This window comes from Cryptomeria japonica, chromosome 6, assembly GCF_030272615.1.
Source record: "Cryptomeria japonica chromosome 6, Sugi_1.0, whole genome shotgun sequence".
Taxonomy (NCBI): domain Eukaryota; kingdom Viridiplantae; phylum Streptophyta; class Pinopsida; order Cupressales; family Cupressaceae; genus Cryptomeria; species Cryptomeria japonica.
In genome coordinates, this window is record NC_081410.1 from 28,919,954 (window position 1) to 28,939,840 (window position 19,887).

General features: G+C 37.2%; 1 protein-coding gene across 3 annotated transcripts in view; it reads right to left on the bottom strand.

The window, feature by feature from the left end:
* LOC131069982 (uncharacterized) overlaps positions 1–15,992 on the bottom strand; it is an 87,354-nt gene extending 71,362 nt beyond the window's left edge. For all 3 annotated transcript variants that reach the window (XR_009112256.2, XR_009112255.2, XM_058005530.2), the window contains exons 1-2: positions 15,819–15,992; positions 15,585–15,723 (exon numbers count right to left, since the gene is read on the bottom strand). Coding sequence is in view for 1 of the 3 variants with exons in the window: in XM_058005530.2 (XP_057861513.2) it covers positions 15,585–15,719 (135 nt within the window). In the remaining 2 variants the exon portion in view is untranslated. The remainder of the gene's footprint in view (positions 1–15,584; positions 15,724–15,818) is intronic.
* Positions 15,993–19,887: the final 3,895 nt, after the last annotated feature.

A 19,887-nucleotide genomic window follows, 5' to 3' on the forward strand; every position in this document is an offset into this window, starting at 1 on the left:
CCATTGCGCCTGATCAGAGTGCAATTGGGGAGCAAGAGATGAACATCTGTGTGATTGATGATGAAGTAAGAGTGCTTTCCCAGCCAGTTGAGGAAGTAGTGGAAAAGGTCTTCCGAAGTCCAGACAGGGGGCAAATTGAAGCACCTACAATCTTCTTGGATGGCATACCAGCGAACCCAGGAAAGGCAGATGATGAGTTTGAGCGGAACACTGTAGAACAATCAACCATTCCGGATTGGCTGAGAGCAAGGATAAAGGCCAAGGTTCCCAAGGAGGCCCACTCAACCGAGGAGGTCACCGCAGCATTCCTAGAGAAGGTGAATGAACCCGCTATAGCTAAACCGCCCAAACCCGCCAGGAATTTTTCCCTGATTCAGAAAGACAGTGTCGGATTCAGAACAGTCCAGATAGCGGTGCCCAAAGAAGGGAAGACTAGGGACAATGTCACCGCAGATGATTACAAGGTTACCACCATAGAGCTGGGTAAGCCCACCCAGGACCAAGAGGTCCAATACTTTGATGACTCCTGCAACGTTCTAAGGGCAAGGCTAGCTCATGAAAAGGAAAAGAGGAAGAAAGTGGAAGAAGAGAACCAACAGTGGAAGAAGTATGTTCTCCATCTTACCAGCCCGCTCAACCATGAAGTCACGGCTACTCCACCACAGCCTCTTCAACAGGGATCAATGAAAAACTATGACGATATGAAGGGTTCGTACACTCAAGAAAAGGAATGGATTTCAGACGCTTCGGTGCGTGCTGACACCCTCGTGGAAAACTTAGTATCGACACATGAGGCAACCTCTTTGTTGATTGATCGTATCCAAGATCTAGCATCCAATTGGGAAGAAGTGGATGAAATTCAGAATGAAATACTCCCTCATCTGAAGGTTATCCGAGGCATGTCAAAGAGGAGCTTAATGGATGCAGGCATCATACAGACAGGAGACAAGTACGACTTCGGCACGTGGTACTATACTCTGGTCACTCGGATTGAGGTTCTGAAGAAATCCGAGACCAAGTGTTTTGAGACAGAGGCAAGTGTTAGAGAGATCCTGGGCAAGGTATTTTGTGTGGCATCAAAGATCTGGAAGAAGGAAAGCCTAAGGGAGAAGCATTTACAAGCAGAGAACCTGAGAGCCAGGATTCAAGCAAGCTTCTTCCGAGATTCAGGGATGATTGACAAAGGCGATCTTTCAAAGATTGCAAACTTCCTTTCCATCGATGACAACTTCCTAACCCAAGCAGTGGAGTGGGAAGGCATCCTTGCCACATGCATCGACGATGTGGACCTCATCGACTTCCAAATTGGCGGTTTGCCAAGTGTCACCATGGAGGAGGTCAAGCTCATTGTGTCCAGATACGTTGAATCTCTGAAAGAAGAAAGTGGCCACTCACCCCAGTGAAATTAGCTGCTCCGCCACTTGTCACTCTTTCATTTGTTTGAACTGATAGTATTTCAAGAAACCCTAATTAGGGTTTAGGACTTTCAATCTTGGCCCTTGATCGTTGTTTGATCTCGGCCATTCATTTATTTTTGAGAACTATATAAGGCTACCTCCTCTCATTTGGAGAGGGTGAGGTTTTTGATGTATTGTTGCTTAAAGGTCATTTCCAGATAATATTTTAATGATTTGCATGGTTTCAATTACCTCAACACTTAGTTAAAATTAATCTAGATTTTGCTTTCATTGTTGTTAATTTGAATGAAGGATTTGATAAGTGTCCATTGATGGTGTATCTCCGCTCATACTTTTGGTAAATGGATGATTTCCATTCTACCATAAAAAGTTAGTCTGAGCCCGTCCCCTGTGCATCCCAACATCTCGATCATAAGCACAACCCATTGAAGATTGCACCGGCTTTGTGTAGTTGTCCCTAGTGTGGCGAAGCAAGGTTTGGTTTCTCGAGAGCACCCAGTTGATACCGTCTCCAGAATTCGTAGGATTAGATTAGCCTTCTCAAACCCTATCTCTTTTTCCCTTTCTTTTGAAAGTCCAAATCCCAGAAAATTCCCCAAAAAAAAGAAGAAGAGCCTAGCAGTTCAAGATACTTGTTAAACGTAAGTCCCCCTTGAAATTTCAGCATACACTACCCAAGAAGCTATTCCACTAAAGTTGCTTGTTCGCACATATAGACCTTGGAATCAGTAGTGATTTTTCAGGAGAGGATAGGAAGGTATCCTATCCTAATATTTGGTAGATGATAAAACAGACACCAACAGTAAGGAAGCTGATAACAATAAAATGATATTACATTTACGATATATGAATATTTATTGGCAATTATGGATTTATCATTTATTATTTATGTATAAGAAAGTTACATTGTATATTTGTATGGATTGTATCATTGTAAAATCAATAATGGTAGTGATAGTTTATATAATTATATTTTATAATTTTGATGTTTGAACATATATATAATATATGTATAACTATATATATAAACAATTAATATATATATACACGGACGTACCTGTATCCATACCCAAGGAAAAAAAAATTCGGCCGATTCCATGATTCTGTACCCGATTCCATATCCGCACCCGTACCCAAATCAGTAACTTAGCTGATTACTATTCAGAAATCAGAACTTGAAAGCAATAAGGGCTTTGGTCAAGGACCAGCCCATGTGACTCTTTGCTTGTAACGATTTCATTCCTAAAATTTGCCCTTTCAATGCTGAATTTTTTCTTTTATGTCAATGGTGATCTATCTTCTTCCCTTTGTATGAGAATTTGTTCACTTTTTCCTTGCTACGATTCAAAAACAATTCTTTATGTTGTGATTCACTGAGTCTTTCTTTTCTGTACATAATGCAAATTTTACAATGTCTTTCCTTGGTGGTGCAAATTCTATTTGAGCAGATATGAATTTGGATTTAATTTGAAGTGAAATGCTCTATCCTCTCCATCTTATATGGCTTGTAATCAACCATCGCACCCTTGTATCTTTCTTTCAGCCGACTTTACAATCTTGATAAAAAGTTTTTTTCTTGTAATCAAATTCGCATCACCTTGGTCTTTCCTAGTCGACTTGTTTTGCTTTTAAATTTTGAATAACTTCTACTTTCCTTGGCGGGCCACTCCTCAATCACCAGCAATCAAATATGTCTTTCTTCCACCGTAGATTTTGGCCAGTACAAGAAGTTCAGGTTTTTGCAAGGGCAACAACTATAGCATAAGGTAGATCAGACTTTTGAATGGGTATTGACCAAAAATGATCGAGCTTCTTGGGTGGCATCAACTGGAGCATAAAAGGATTGGGCTTTTGGGACCTATTGATGTGGGTTTTATGCACATAACATTTCAGAATAAAATACCAAAGTAATTTACCCTCTCTTGAACAAAATCACCTCGGATGCTAAGGGTAAGATCAACTAAAATGATTCCAAGGTTTCTACATGTCATGTCTTGACGAGTGGGTAACACAATGGTCGATGTGAATTGTTGTGTTCACTTGGGGACTTACACAAATGTTAGGATTATCTTCTTTGATCATGAAATATGCGGAATACGTATGCTGACAACTTAGGATTTAGCAATGTGGTTCTGGACTTAATTCTTACTAAAAAATGGGCAAAAGGAATAGAGTTCAGGAAATCTATTCTAGGCCTAGGAATGTAGGAAATGATGAACAAGTTTAGTGGAATCAAACTAGGCAAGGCCTCACAAACAAGTATTGACACAAGCTTAGTGCAATCATCTAAGGTATACTCAAGGATTTTCAAACTATCACCATCAAACGTTGACACCATCCAAGTTGATGCTTGTCAAGGGACGCGTAATAGTTGAAGTTAAGCTTACTCAAATTTCCATTCGACCACACAAGGTGCACTTACCAGCGGCAAGAGGCTAGTGGTATGGATCAAGGATTACACACAAATATATTCAACAAATCTTTCACTCAATCTAATAAACATGAAAACAAATTCCAATCTAACTTGGAGGAATTGAGAACCATGAATGCAAAGACAACATTTGAAGAGCAAAATCACCAACTAATTGAACAATGATTTAGATTCAAATAGCTGCAGCATATACCAACAATTCTACAACAACTCTCTCTTACAAATGAGAGACAAGGAGGTATATATAGAGTCTCATACAAAATGGATGGCCAAGATTAAAACTAAATCAAGGGCCAAGATCATGCCAACAAAACCCTAGAATTGCCCTAATTAGGGTTTACATCAAAAATGGTGCCACCAACATATGGCCCAATAAAAAGATACCTAGTCATCAAATAGAGAATCTTCTAGAAGATTCCTCACTGCATCTCTCTCTCTCCTAGCATTCTCCAAGAATCTAGCCAATACAGAATCTAACTCAATGGAAATGCTAGGTAGGGTATATTGCTGCAAATCAATCATGACCAATGAATCCGAGCAAGCGTCCAAAGTGTTCTCCCAATCTGGCATGAGCTTCTGCGAACTATGAACATGAATCAACAAAGAGACCAAATCATCCATCTGACGCTTCTTCAAAGAGTCCAACTAATAAAAATACATAAGTTTCATCTTGTCTCTTAATTCAGCTAAGTGTAAACCACTAACATCATTAACATCAACACCCAATAATTTCTCAATTGAGGCAAGGATCTTCATCTAAATATTCTTAATCAACCCTTCCATCTTTGTACAACTCAACTAGGCATTCTCATAAGTTGATTTCTTCATGGCCAATGAACAATACCAACCATGGAAATCGTACTTGTCTTCACTGTGCACAATGCTCTCGCTGATCAACGTGCACTTAGGAATCTTCTTCAAAGCTCTGAGGTGTGGAATAGTCTTCTCCTAAATAGGCCGGAATTCTTCCCAAACTCCCTCCAAATACTGGATTCTAAATATGATCCCTGTTGTCCTATCATATGCCTGGACAAACTGAGTAAGGAAATCATCCGCCTGTTTTCTTGCACTCTCAATCCACTTCTCCACCTCCAAGAGTGTATCTCTCGCTGCCTCATAGTGTGAATGTAGTCCATGATCAACCGCAATAGGGGAAATAAGGGTGGGATTCTCACGCCTTATCCCTGCAATATACTCTCTAAGTCTGATATTCTCTTCTCTGTACTTCTCCTTCTCTTCAATTTCTCTATCCAACCTTGAGTTGATCGCCCTAAGGTTATCACCAACCTCCTGAAACTCTTGCTCTCTTGTAGTATAGCTAAGGGCAACTAAAGTAATCTGGAAATCCATAGGAGAGCAATGTCTACCATCACACCTCCAATAGGAACAGCAATCCGCATTCTTGTCTCATCTCTAGCTATGTGCAACAAAATCTCAACTCTCTTGGGTTCTTTCTCCTTATTGCTCCTAGCTAAGTAGTCGTCAATGTTATCAATAGACTGTACCTCTATCATCTTCTTACTCTTTTCCATACTTTTCATTAGCCAATCAGGAATAGCGGCCATCTCCATACCATCATCGAGACACATATCTCAATCAAGCCCTCTCAATGCCGAGATAACATCATCATCATCATCATCATCATCATCATCAGGTTTACTCCTGATCAAATCATAAATCTCATTTCCCAAACTTACCTCCAAAAGGACAGGAGGGGATCCCGACAGATCATCATTCTCATTTGGTGGAGCAGATGTCACTGTGGCATGTAAATCCTGAATATTCTCTGGTAGTATCACTGTGTTAGAACATTGTTGGGTCTCCTTATTCTGTTATGTTATTTCAATTTCCTTGATTGATGAAACACTGAGAGGTGGTGAAGGAATGATAGTCTTTTGTTTCTTCTTCTTGACCTGCTCAATCTTCTTCCCTCTGGCCTTGACTCCTCCTAGCATGTTTTTCCTTCTCTTGGGAGCTTGACTCTCTTCGTCTGCATGAATCCTGACATCACTGATAGTCCTCTGATCATCTTCGGAAGTAGATTCTTCTGGTTTCATCTTTTCATAAGTGAAGGAAACGCCCATGTGAACTAACTTATTCATCTGAATATCCACCCACGTACGTGAGAAACTAAAGACCTCTCTCATCAATATCTTTATATCTATCTCTTCTAATTCTGACCAATTAGGCAATAAGATTGCCTTCTTCATTTCATTTTCATATTGTGGATGCGTATGATCCCTGTCATCTAACACCTTATCAGGAATGAGGAAAAGTCCACACTTCCTCATGAAATCCACTGACATTCTAGACCACATTCGTCTCTTCACTGCCTGCTCGTCCATCAGGTTGGCCCAATAATCTTCTATGTCTGTCTTGTGGATGAACTTCTCTCCCCTGATCCTTCCAACTTTCTTATCTGGATCAAATCTTTCTATTTTCTTGAAGGTTACAAATCGATAGAATGCAAGCTCCTCACTCGCAGTGCTGGCGGCTAAGGCAAACTGGCAAACCTCCAACGTCTTCCCAACTGAAATAGGGAATGTCATGCCTACCCTATGTTTCTCTCTCTAAATGGAATCAAACTCTAAAAATTGTCTCACCACTTCCAACAAGATCATTATGTTGGAAGGATACCTAGGAAGCCTGTAGGGTACAGATTGAAACCCATGAATCCTAAGGTACGTGAAAGTGGGAAACTGAATATACCACGATCCATATTTCTCTATTAGCATTGTTGCCTCCTTGGACAACCTCCTGTGGATTCCACCTTGCAGCATCTGCATGATGTACATTGTGAATACATCATTCACTCTCTTATAGTCTTCAATTCTATACATGTTTAGTTGGGGATAGCACTCATGACTCTTGAATTGTCCTTGCCCATTCCCGACTTCACCTCTGCATATCAGTCCTTTGTATGAAACAAACTGTGCAAGCAGGTATACCAAGTAAGAAGTCATGGCGAATGACTTGGACTGCTCTACATTCCTCAGCTGAAAGTCCAGATTGTCACTTATGATTCTAGACCAATTTATCAATGTCCCTCTAAGACAATCCTGGATGAAGTAGAACATCCATCCATCAAATATTGCACCCTGCGGCGTCCCCATTACTCTGTTAAGCAGGAATACTAAGTCTCTATATTCCTCTTTGAAGTTTGTGCACATAAGAGTCTTGGGAGCGTTGGAATGATGAAGCCTAGGCTCGATCATCCACTCTTTGTTTATTATACTCTTACACGCATCCATCTTCGTGTATTGATCTTCATATTCATCCTTAGTTGCATTCTTCATATCTGCTCCACGTGGGATTCCAAACACCTCAGCAATCGCATCCTCAACAAGGTAGGCAATGACAACGCCCTTAGGAGTTTTGATCATTCGCGAGCAAGGATCATAACATTGTGCACACTCCAGGATAAGTTCACTGCATTGTATGGACTGTGGAAATCCAGCGGCTTGAAAAATACCACTCTTCATAATGTTTACATACGCTAGGGAAGGAATCTGATTTCCGACTCCAAACATCTGTTGTCGCAACAAGTTCAAGCTCAGGAAATGCATGTTTGTATCCATAATCTCCTTCCATCTGGATGACATCTTAGAGTCTAGATAAAATCCAATCTCCAATATCTTCCGTTGTTCTCTTCTTTCCTTAAATCCGGACTTTGACATCGCTCCTGTACGAAGCTTGAAGTTAGAACTTTAGGAAAAATATAATATTCTAATAGAATTCCTGACTTCCTAATGATTTAGGCTAATTAGAGCATGAAGTCAGGAAAATAGTCCACACTCTAGGTAGATCTTAACAAGTTAAACATAAAATGTGACAGGACTAGGGTATGAAACACTCATGAAATCAACACCTCCTTATACTTAGAAATTTCGTGTAAATCATAGTGCAAAGGAATATACCGGATCAAGAGTGACTAGGGAAAGGTGTGAAAGGTTGTGTTTTCACAGAATTTATGTCTGAAGACACCTTCCGCAATCAACAATGGAGGTCACAAATCTGAAAACAACCTGCAACTATATGAATTAACCTCTCAAAACATGTTGCAATCATTCAAAAATATGCACAAACTTGATAAAAATCAGTCTTGATGGTGAAAATAATCAATCTTGGGAATATAGGTATGGCTGGTAAAAGATAAATTTCTAAGGACATAAATTTCTAAGGACAAGCAGCCAATAACACAGTTGCAGACCTGAGACAGCCCTCCAATGGTCTGAAAATGATCCCAAAATGCCTCCAAATGCAAATCGCTAAAGTGGCAGCTGGCTGGGCAATAAAAGTTTTAAGTCTGAAAAATGAATGTACAACCAACAATGGAGGTCAAAACCTGAAGCAATGGAGTTAAAACTCAGATCTGAGGCAAATGACAGCAAGTAGGGAAGGAACAATGGCGGCATCGAACATGCATGGAATCCACCAAAATATGCTCCAAACACTTGCCAAATAAAAATCGAACTTTCCCAGCTATGGCGCCATCCTCCACAAATCTGAAAATGATCTTCAATGTACATCAATCTGCCAACAATGGTCTAAAATTGGTCTGAGAACAAAAACCAACCAGGCGATATCAAGGAAAATTACCTTTGTTTGACCCCAAACACAAAAAATCGCCTTACACCAAAATCGCAATTTTCACCAAAAATGGCGAACTTCACCAAAATCGTGGCATGGGGGGGTCTCAATGGCAGCAAACCAGTCTGATAACAGCAGTAAAAATGGCAGCCCCAGAGAAAATCGCCAACTTAGAGGTAGGAGCCCTCTAAAATGATCAAAGTTGCCAAAAAGAAAAAAATCACTAACTCCCAAAAAATAGAAAATCTGAAGCAATGGAGTCAATAAGCTTCAATGGTAGCAATGGAGTGGATTGTCCAGCTAGCTGGAATGGAGGAAGAAATAAGTCTTCAATCTAACACTTCACTTGAACACTTGCTCCAAAATCACCAACTATGGAGAAAATCACCCTTGCATGGAATCCACTTGGCATACTTAATAATAAAATAATGTTGGACTCTTCCCTTTAAACTTACTTTCATCACCAATTTTCACCACAAAAGCAATGTGGGATAAAACACTTGTTCTTATACTTGCTTGGGTGAAACTAATTTGCTTCTAGAAGGTTGAAAACATTAATTGCTCATTGCAAATCATTTATTAATTGCTTTCATCTTTTAAATAATCATTGCCTTTTATTAAAAAACAATTAAAATGAGGCTCATTTATTAAAATATTTCAATTTAAATCAAAACGGGCCAATCGGGGAAAATTGATCCTAGTAAGGATTAAAAAATCCTCACAAAATCACTTTAAAAATCATCAAATATCCCCTTAGGGGAAAATCGATCCCAGTCTGGATGAAAATCCGGACTCAAAAATCATCAAATGTGCACAAAATGGGGTTAGGGGAAAATTGAGATGAGTGTGGAGTGAAAAAACTCCACTTAAAATTAAGTCATCACCCAAAAATACCCCTCTGGTGGAAAATCGACCTCAGTCTGGATGAAAATCCGGACTCAAAATCATCAAAATGCATTCTCAGTGGAAAATCGATATGAGTGGATGAAAATCTGAACAAAAATCCTCAAAAACTTGTCACAAAGACCTGGTGGAAAATCAACCCAAGTGTGGAATGAATGCAAACGTCATCCGCAACCTTATCCATACCTCCCTGGTGGAAAATCATGGGTAGTCAGGATAAATCCTAACACTTAGTCAAATTTCAATGCTTCCAGGGGAAAAACGACCCTAGTATGAATTCACAGTGGTGGAAAAATGAGGCAAGTATGGATTTCACGGGAAATCCATGTCCAGTCTAGATTCTGAGAGGAGAAAACCATGGATAGTCAGGAATATGAGGGGAAAAGCACCTCTAGTATGGAATTTTGACCTTTTAACCCTTAGAATATGGATTTTACTCTAGAAATGATGATTTTTCCACTCATAATCACTTAGAAACTTCGAAACTTAATAAAACTCAACTGGACTTAGACAAATTCATCAAAATTGGAGCGTAACACAAGAAAATCCATCGGAACAAAGTGTGAAATCAACTTGAATAATTCTCTAGGAGCAAGAAAACAACTCCAAAAGGTCTAAAAACACCTTAGCACTTAAAATCACCGATGAGGACATTTAAAAACACGTTAACGCTCCAAAAGGGTAAACACTTAGACAAAACTAGAATCATTAAAATCTCAATTTTATGCGCTTGATCCTATAACCTCAAAAACCCTAAACGGCACTAGGCATGATCAAAACTCCAAGACTCGAACACAGGAAACGCAAAATTGCCCACTAAGCAGCCAAAACCCTAACCTAACAACACAGGAAAGCAGGAAAAGAGAGGGGGTCCCCGTTAGCAATGGGGCGATGTGTGGAAAGGTCACAACACGTATGAAATCAAGAAAATAGTCCACACTCTACGTAGATCTTAACAATTTAAATACAAAATGTGACAAGATTAGGGTATGAAACCCTCATGAAATCAACACCTCCTTATACTTAGAAATTTTGTGCAAATTATAGTGCAAAGGAGTATACCGGATCAAGAGTGACTAAGGAAAGGCGTGAAAGATTGTGTTTTCACACAAAAATATGTCTGAGGACACCTTCCGAAGTCAACAATGGAGGTCAACAAAGTCTGAAGACAACCTGCAACTATACAAACTAACCTTTCAAAACAAGTTGCAATCACTTAAATGTGCATAAATTTGATGGAAAACAACTTAGATAATGAAAGCAAATCAAATCCAGGAAAAATGGTATGGCTGATAAAAGGTAAATTTTCTGAGGACAAGCAGCCATGGTGAAGTTGCAGACCTGTAACAGGCCTCAAATGGTCAAGTGATTGACTGAAAATGACTTGAAAACTCTCCCAAAGGCAAATCATTAAGTTTAGAGTTGGCTGACAATGAAAGTTTAAGTCTAAAAATAGATGGGCAGCTAACAATGGAGGCCACCCCTGCTGCAACAATGGCGTCAAAGTTCAGATCTGAGGAATGACAGCAAGTAAGGGGCAATGGGAATATCAAGCATGCATGGAATTCACCAAAATATGTCACAGAACACTTGCCAAATAGAAATCGTATTTTCCCAGCTATGGCGCCACCTTCAAATCTGAAACATGTCTTCAATATGTATGCAATCTGCCAACAATGAAGGTCTGAGAACAGCAAATAACCAAGGCGATATCAAGGAAAATCTTCAAAGTTTGAAGTGTACAAATTCTACACAAATCGCCCTTCACCAAAAAAAATGGCAAACTTCACCAAAATCGTGGCAAATGATCTTCAATATGCACTCCAATCAATCTGAATCAGGTCTGATAACAGCAAGTTGAATGGCGGACTTGAGGGAAACTTGCAATAAGAATCCTCTAAAATCACCAAAAGTCGCCATAGTAGAAAGTCGCCACTTAGGAAAAAATCGCTGTCTCCAAAATTGAAAATCTACAAACAATGGAGTCAATAAACTCCAATGGCAGCAATCAAGTGGATTGCCAAGATGGAAAAATGGAGGAAAAATATAAGTCTTCAATCAAACACCTTTTCAAAACACTTCATCAAAAATCGCCAATAAGAGGGAAAATCGCCCTTGCATGGAGACACCTGGCAAATTCAATAATAAAATAATGCTGGACTCCTCTCTTTAAACTTGCTTTCATCATCAAATCTCACCACACAAGCAATGTGGGATAAAACACTTGCACTTATACTTGCTTGGGTAAAACTGATTTGCTTCTAGAAGGTTGAAAACATTAAATACTTATTGCAAATCATTTAATTGTTTTTTAAATTTATTAAATAATCGTTGCTTTATTGAAAAAAATTAAAACAAGGCTCACTTTATTAAAATATTGCAATTTAAATCAAAATTTGAGCCACTTGGGAAAATCGATCCAGGTAGGGATTAAAAAATCCCATCAAAATTATTTAAAATGTCAAAATATTCCCCATGAGGGAAAATCGATCTTAGTATGGACAAAATTTCCCAACAAAATCCATCAAAATGCACACAAAATGGGGCTAGGGGAAAATCGACCTTAGTCTGGATGAAAATGAAAATCCGGACTTAAAAATCACTTTATTTAATCAAACTGCCCCTTGGTGGAAAATCGACCTCAGTCTGGATGAAAATCCGGACTTAAAATCATCAAAAATACTCCCAGTGGAAAAACGTCTTTAGTCTGGACTGAGAGTCTGCACAAAAATCCTCAAAACTTGTCACGAAAGACCTGGTGGAAAATCGACCCAGGTGTGGAATGTCATCCACAATCCTATCCATACTTCCCTGGTGGAAAAACGTGGTTAGTCAGGACAAATCCTGACACTTAGTCAAAATTTAATGCTTCCAGGGGAAAAACGACCCTACTATGGATTCACAGTGGTGGAAAAACGGAGCAAGTATGGATTTCAAGGGAAATCCATGTCCACTCTGGATTCTAAGAGGGGAAAACCATGGGTAGTCAGGAATATGAGGGGAAAAGCACCTCTAGTATGGAATTTTGACCTTTTAACCCTTAGAATATGGATTTTCATCCGGAAAATGATGATTTTTCCACTCAAAATCACTTAGAAACTTCGAAACTTAATAAAACTCAACTGGACTTAGGCAAAATTTATCAAAAATTGGAGTGTAACACAAGGGAATCTATCGGGACAAAGTGCAAAATCAACTTGAATAACTCTCTAGGAGCAAGAAAACAACTTCTGCGCCAATCTGTGTGGGAACCTTTGTAAGCTCGTGCCATGTAAAAGAAACTGAACCAGTTCCAATATTAGGCTGTACTGTTCAAGGGGGCTCTTACTTAAGTCTCTAACTGGATTTTTATGGCTGCACAATCATCTTTGCTTGCTACATCCCATGTTGTGGAAGTCACACCATACTACGTACCAATCACACCATTCCAACAATAATATATTCATGTTTGTGACTGCTGACACACCTGTTCAGGTCTGAAATCTATTGTTATTTGAGATAGCCGTTCAGTTTCAAAGGAAATCAATAATCACCCGCTGCTATACATTTCCTATTATAGCTTTACAATTTGAGGTATGCGGTGTATTCACCATTCTAGTATTTAATCTGCTCCTTAACTGCCATTACAGATTTCAATATAATATTTCTGCTCTTATATATTTGGAAGATTTTGTTGCTGCCGCATACTCTTGTTTATTGATAATATGTAGGAGTCTGGAAGGTTCACCGCCAATTAGATCAGGCATACTGTAAGTTTGGATGGCATAACCACTAAACAAAAGTCTATTTCATTTCTAGCTTTGCATGAAGTACATTAGCGTCCTAACCACTGTATGCTCTCACCTTGCCCACATCAAGATCTGGGTGATCCAAAAGTGTTCAGGTTTGCATCTACAATGTAAAAATCCAATCACCATATACTCGCACCTTGCCCACATAGAGATCTAGGTGATCATAAAGTGTAGAATTAATGCATTTTATCAAATACTTGTGAAAATTTCAAATTTATTTTGGGAGATTACATGGAACTAGTTGGTAATTTGAGAGTTGCTATAATTTATTTTTTTGTTAACTAGATGTAATTTTTGCTGGTTTTTCCAAAAAAAAATAGAAATTGAACCTGTAAGTTCTTGATGTTTTTCAAAAGAAAATTGAGCCCAATGATTCCTTAAAAATGATGAATTCAAGCAATGAAGTATTGAAGCCTTCTTATTAGAGCCCTACGTTCAAATCCAAAAACATGAGAAAGTGTTGAAATACATAGTATCCAACTTTCTAGGTGTGCCAAACTATAACGCACAAGGCCTGCTACAAATATTGGATGAATTTGGTTATTGCAATCAGGTCAACGGTTGGAGAAAATGAGAACAAACTTTACCAAATTGAAAAAACCACAAGTCCGATGATTCTCAGATCAAAAACTTCATAACTTTATTGAACCTTGCCTCCTCAAAGAAAGTGTTTAGATTGTCTACTCTCAGTAAGTCTTTGTAGTTGATACAGATGTCATTGTTGGCTAAGCACTCCATGATTAGTGTCATTCTATCTCCACCAACCTTTGATGCAAAGTAGGCATGTTCTTGTTTCCCACTCCTCCTTAGGTATCAACCATCCATCAGTTTCACACCTAAGATGATGCAGGCTAGTCCTTAATTGGGCTATCAACACTTTTCCTTCCACTTAATATCAGCTCCTATGTAAGCTTTTTCATCATGGTGCCATTTAAGGTTAAATTCTTTGATATAATAAGCTTTTTTCCCAACCAATTTGCTTTGTCAACATGGCAATCCTGAATATTTCTTTGACATACTTTTTAACTTATTCATTAGTATTTTGACATTCCTACAAATTAGCGTTCCATTTATTTATTCACTTGTCATTCTATTTCATTCATGTGTTCTTTCTTTTATCTAGCTCTTCCCCAATGACCAGACTACACCACTGGCGATTCTCCATATTTTGAGCATTTTTTAGGTAGCTTAACAAGCAAACAATTGCCAATGCTTCTAATGGAAAAGTATCAATTTTAACTATTAAAATATCGTAGGGAACTAAAGTCTTAGTTTGAGGCTGCTTATAATTATTTTGTTTATTTTTAAATTCTTTCCACCTGCCTCCATTTACGATCTAACATACTGCTGCCCCAAATTTCACACCCATGCCACTAGAGTGACAAGCAAACTAAATATGATTTTCTTGGTTTTCGAATCCCATAGTTCTACAATCTTACATCTAATTTGTAACGAAGATAATGCTCCTCAACCCCCTTGAATTATTTTTGCTCTACATTTTTTACAGCTAAGCTTGTTGTGAATGTTTGTTTCTTTTTTCTCCATAATGAAAAGATCGTGACTTTAATTTTGCTAGTGTTTGCTTGCATCTTGGCCTCCTAATAAAAGAGTTCTAGAGCCCTCAAGCACTCTTTCAAACTATGATTTTTTTTGCAATTAGGATGAGATCATCCACATATAAGAGTAACTTTATTATGTATCTGGCAAGTTAAACTCCTTCATCCCCGGTTTTATTTATCGACTCCTCTAACTTATCAATGTATAATCCAAATAAAGTTGGGGAGAGCTGCCAGCCCCGCTTGATACCAATATCACTAACAAAGCACTCAGACATTCCATTGCTTGTTCTAATTTTAGCATTGACCGTTCATAAAGCCTACGAACTATTGCTCTAAGCTCATCTAGAACTCCGAGTTTCTCAATCCTATTCCAAAGTTTGTCCTGAAGCACCATGTCAAAGGCTTTTGAAGTCCAGGAAGCAACAAAAGGCATCATAACCTTGGATGTCCCATATCTTTTCAATCCAGGATACATGATAAAGGATCGGATGAGCTCAAGTAATAAAAGTATTAGGAGTTTGATAGAGGTACCCCAGCTTCTAATCCCAGGATACATGATATAGTCTTGAAATTAGAGAAAATACGGCATCCGACTAATTTGGTGCCATGCACCCCACGGAAGGGATAACCCTAAGTGGTGGCAGATAGCCCAACGATTTTAAAAAATGGAAGAATGTATAACATGTATAGTCCGATGAGTTTTAAATTATAAGTTAAAAATTTTGATTGGACTCTATAAACAGGTTCGCCAAAACTAGTATATCTAAATCATTTGATAAACCATGTCTATGATACAAATTTAAAACATTGGCATTGGCAATTCTGATTTCAGTGACCCCAAGGTCAAAATTACAAAATTAATTAATTTTTCAAATTAAATTACATAACTGACCTGCTGTGATAAATCTTCTGCAGTTCGAGGCTTCAAATTGACTCTCACGTGAGGGGGGAATTCCTCTAAAACGCTGCAATCTGGACCATAAACTGATTTTACGGCCTCGATTTCTTGCAGTATTTCCTCCTCCATTGCTCTGATTAAATAAGAAAAAATTCAGCCACATGATAAACAAAAGGACTCTACGGACGCATATTTATCATTAGTGAAACTAAATTTGAAATTTATGACCTGATTTAATGTGTGCACTGAAAAATTTACAGCTGTAGCTGCACTGCGCTCTGCGAGGAAATTATTTTATTGTTCCCAATGCCATTGAGAGCCCTCTCGACAATATATAGAGAATGGTGTATTTTTAAAATTGCGTAAATATTTGGGGGATCGTATCAATAGCCTTTTTAATGAGGCATAAAGCCATAGGTACAAAGCAAGAGAGTATATAAAGGGATACAAATGAGCATTTTTCTCTCTCTCCATCCTCATATAGAAAACCCATCTCATCGATTAACATATATATACTTTTTATCTATTTATACATGAGACATTTTATCATAGATGTATATTTTTTGAATTGAATATTAATTATAAATGTTTTGTTTATATGAGTATCAACAATAGACTAATATAAGTTTCTTGTAAGAAAAAATATTTAAAATTATCTATGAAAGATCACGAGACACTACTTAGAAATCTACTTTTATTTAGAAACCATCTTTTATGAAAGACCAAGAGTCATTGATGAGGTCGTTGTAATCCTCATTATTTAATTTATCAATCCAGGGCGATGTCCATGGTTGTATGCAATAAAGAATTGAGAAAACTCATTTGACAGTCTATTCTAAATTGCAGGAAAGGAAAGCTAATCTAAGGCACACTTGCATGAAAGGAAAAGCTAATCCAAGGCACACTTGCATGAATTGAAAAGGCTAAACTAATTCACACTTGCTGGAAATGAAAAACTTGCTTGAAATTGAATTTACTCTAGGAAAATCTAGAAAATACATTGCTGGAAATGAAACTAGTCTATCCTATTTCCTCAGGCTAAAACAAGCCTTTCTAATCCCCCTTTTGCTTGATTGATTACAATATATTTATATAATTATCATTTCACATCTACCCAACCAATATACTAAGAATGTGGATCCAAGATCCTATTTTTGGGGGATCGTTTACAAAACTTTGAGAAAACTAACAGTGTTGTCCTCCATCCTGCCAATCTGTCCCAATCATTTTTTGATGTGAACTGCTCCTTCACTATTGTGAATCTTACCAAACCCTCAAAAGGGGTTTTAACCCTTCAAGTCTACTTTCTAGATCATTTTAAATTTTTGAATTTCATTGAGAAATCAAGGAGATATGGTCGTTTTACTAATATTGCGTTTTTCACACTTTCTGGGCACCTAATTTTTAGGAAGCCTCAAGTTCTCAACATGAATGAAGGAATTATTCTTCAATTTAGTTGACCAAATCATTTTAGATCATCATGAAGAATATTCTACAATAATGCAATTACATTGGAGTGCTTTGGTAACATGAGTTATCTTTGTTGGAGAAAGATAACACAATGTAATGTGCAACTGCAACTTGTAGGAAACAAATACTTTGCCCATTGATTTAGGAATGAATGATGCTCTATGATTTTGCATGATTGATGGACTATGTTGGGAGTCTTCTCTTAATGTCTTCAAAGCCTTCTACAATGTCTGGAGTTGTCTAGAGTTGATGTTTGGAGCTCTCTGCAACAAGTATTTCTAAAGCTTCTTCTTCTTATGAGTTATTTAATAACTCATTCACCTGCATTGTAATATCTTGCACACTCATAGAGACATATTAGAAGAATTTTGGATCACATTTATTTAACTAAAATAAACCAAATATCTACTTTATATTCTACCTTAAACAAGCTAAAGAACTTTCGATATTACTCAAATCCACTTTTACAATAATACACTAAGAAGAAATAGATGATTTTAATGGGTTAAATATGAGACAAGTTATGGTTGTAGACACCTAAAATTAATATTTAATTAATTTCAGCTTGTCAACATAATTAATTGATTGTGTTATCCTTATTCTTCTCAATGTTAATTAAATTCAATTTAATTAATCCTGTCACTATTATCCAATAATTAATTTATCAAATAAATTAATTGTTCCTCTATTCTTCTAAAGTCCCTCCGATAATTATTTCCTCTAAACCCACTCAGTTAATTAATTTTAATTAATTAACCTAGTCATGTGATTCCTACAAATCACTTTTCCTAATCCCACTCAACCTAATTAATTCTTCTAGAATCTCTCTCAATCTCACTTATCATTATTTCTCCAATTTTAAATTCCCACTCATGTCACATCAACATTGAGTCTCTCAAAGAAATTCAAATTTCTTTGAATCCTTCCATGCATCCTTTATTTTGGAATTTTTAATTCCTCTTCCCTTTCCCCAAGGAATTTTATATTCTTGTTTATTCTCCCAAGGCATCCTTGACCCATGCCCACCATTTCAAATCAATCTCAACCTTCTATAACCAAATCAATCTTGTCACTTCATTGGCCTCCTCCAATATATAAATTGGAGGATCATTTCATCACAAAGGGATCCACTTCCTCTATAGCATTCTGATGCTATCAATTCTCTCTTCTATTCTCTTCTATCATATGCTTATCATGTCCTCATAATCCTTCAATCCATCAATTCAAATCTATTCAATCCATCATAATCCCAAACTCAAATACATATCTCAATCTTATTGAGCAAAGGAGAGCAATCCACATCCACATCAAGCAAGGAGCACATCAAGTGGAGCATCACAAGGGCGCATCTTCCACTTCATCAAGCTCAATCTGAGGGAGAGGTGAAAGACAAGGTATAAAGTTGGTTGTTTGCACTTATGTTTTGTCATTGTTGGATTTATTTGCATTTCAACCTCCTTTTGTCCCTTCATTCTTCTTCCATCTTTTTCCCCTCTTCAATGGTCTCATCAGTCACTACATAGAATTTCATTTTTATTTAGAAACCGTCTCTTATGGAAGACCAAGAGTCACAACTTAGAACTCCACTTTAGATGTCCCTATGCAAATTGAACTTGAGTCTCAACAATGAGAACCTAATGTTTCTAATGACTTGAGCTCGATCCCTTGGACATTGCCCATATCTTTCATAGTCTCCACATATTTAGGATATTGTTTCAATCTAACATTGTACTAACCAGTAGAGGGTACTTATTAGTTTATTGTGATGTATTATAAATTATTATAAAATAGTCTAAAGATATTTTCTTTGATTTGGTCATAATTTTCTATTAATATTGTATTTCTAAATTTTCATATCTAGTATGTATCTACCAATATTAAAGATTTTCATCTCAAACTTACTAAAAATATTTAATTATTGAATTACAATGTTTATCACTGACATATAAAATATTAATTAAAATTTGATCACTAACATGTTTGTAACACACACAATGATCGACGTTACTCCTAACAAAGCACCCAATTCTAATGCATATGAATCAAATATATGATTCCACGTGTGATGACTATCTTAACCCCATGAAAATACCTATTCGACTTACAAACCAAATTATCTTTACCACTTACCTCAAAGTCTTTAGGTCATCTTGTGTAGACCTCTTTCTTTGACTCGCCATACATAAATGTTGTATACATCCATCTTCTCTAATTCAAGATCACATGCAACAATTACGGACATCAACATTTTAATGGTGTTAACTTAGTTATCAAAAAAAATTATCACCAAATTCAATTCCTTCTACTTGGAAGTACTTTTTTTTCCATCAAATGTTCTTTGTACAACTTAAGTGGTCCATCTATTGAAGAACACTTATTTATATTGAGAGGGGGATTGAATCAACATAACAAAAACCCTTTACTTTTCAAAACTCAATGAATTACAATTGCAATACTTCAAAACTTAATCATCCACCATAGAAAATAAATGCAAGATCGAGCAATTAAGAACACAAGAAGAACACATGATTTACGTTAGAATCTTTGTGAGAGAAAACCACAACAAAATATTACTTTTGCATTAGAAACTCCTTCCAATATTTGTAGGCACTAACCCATGGGAGAAACTAATCTCCTTTAGATGGTTCATATGCACAACCCACAAGAGACACCAATCTCCTTGATTACAAGGCACCAACCTCTAAAAGAATGATGTGGTAAGTACTTGATCTTCTTCTTAAACAAGACCTTACCCTTTGTTGTTCACCAAATCTGGTTAACCCAAGTTCACTTGAAATCCTTCTATAAAATGGCCAATTTTAGTCTA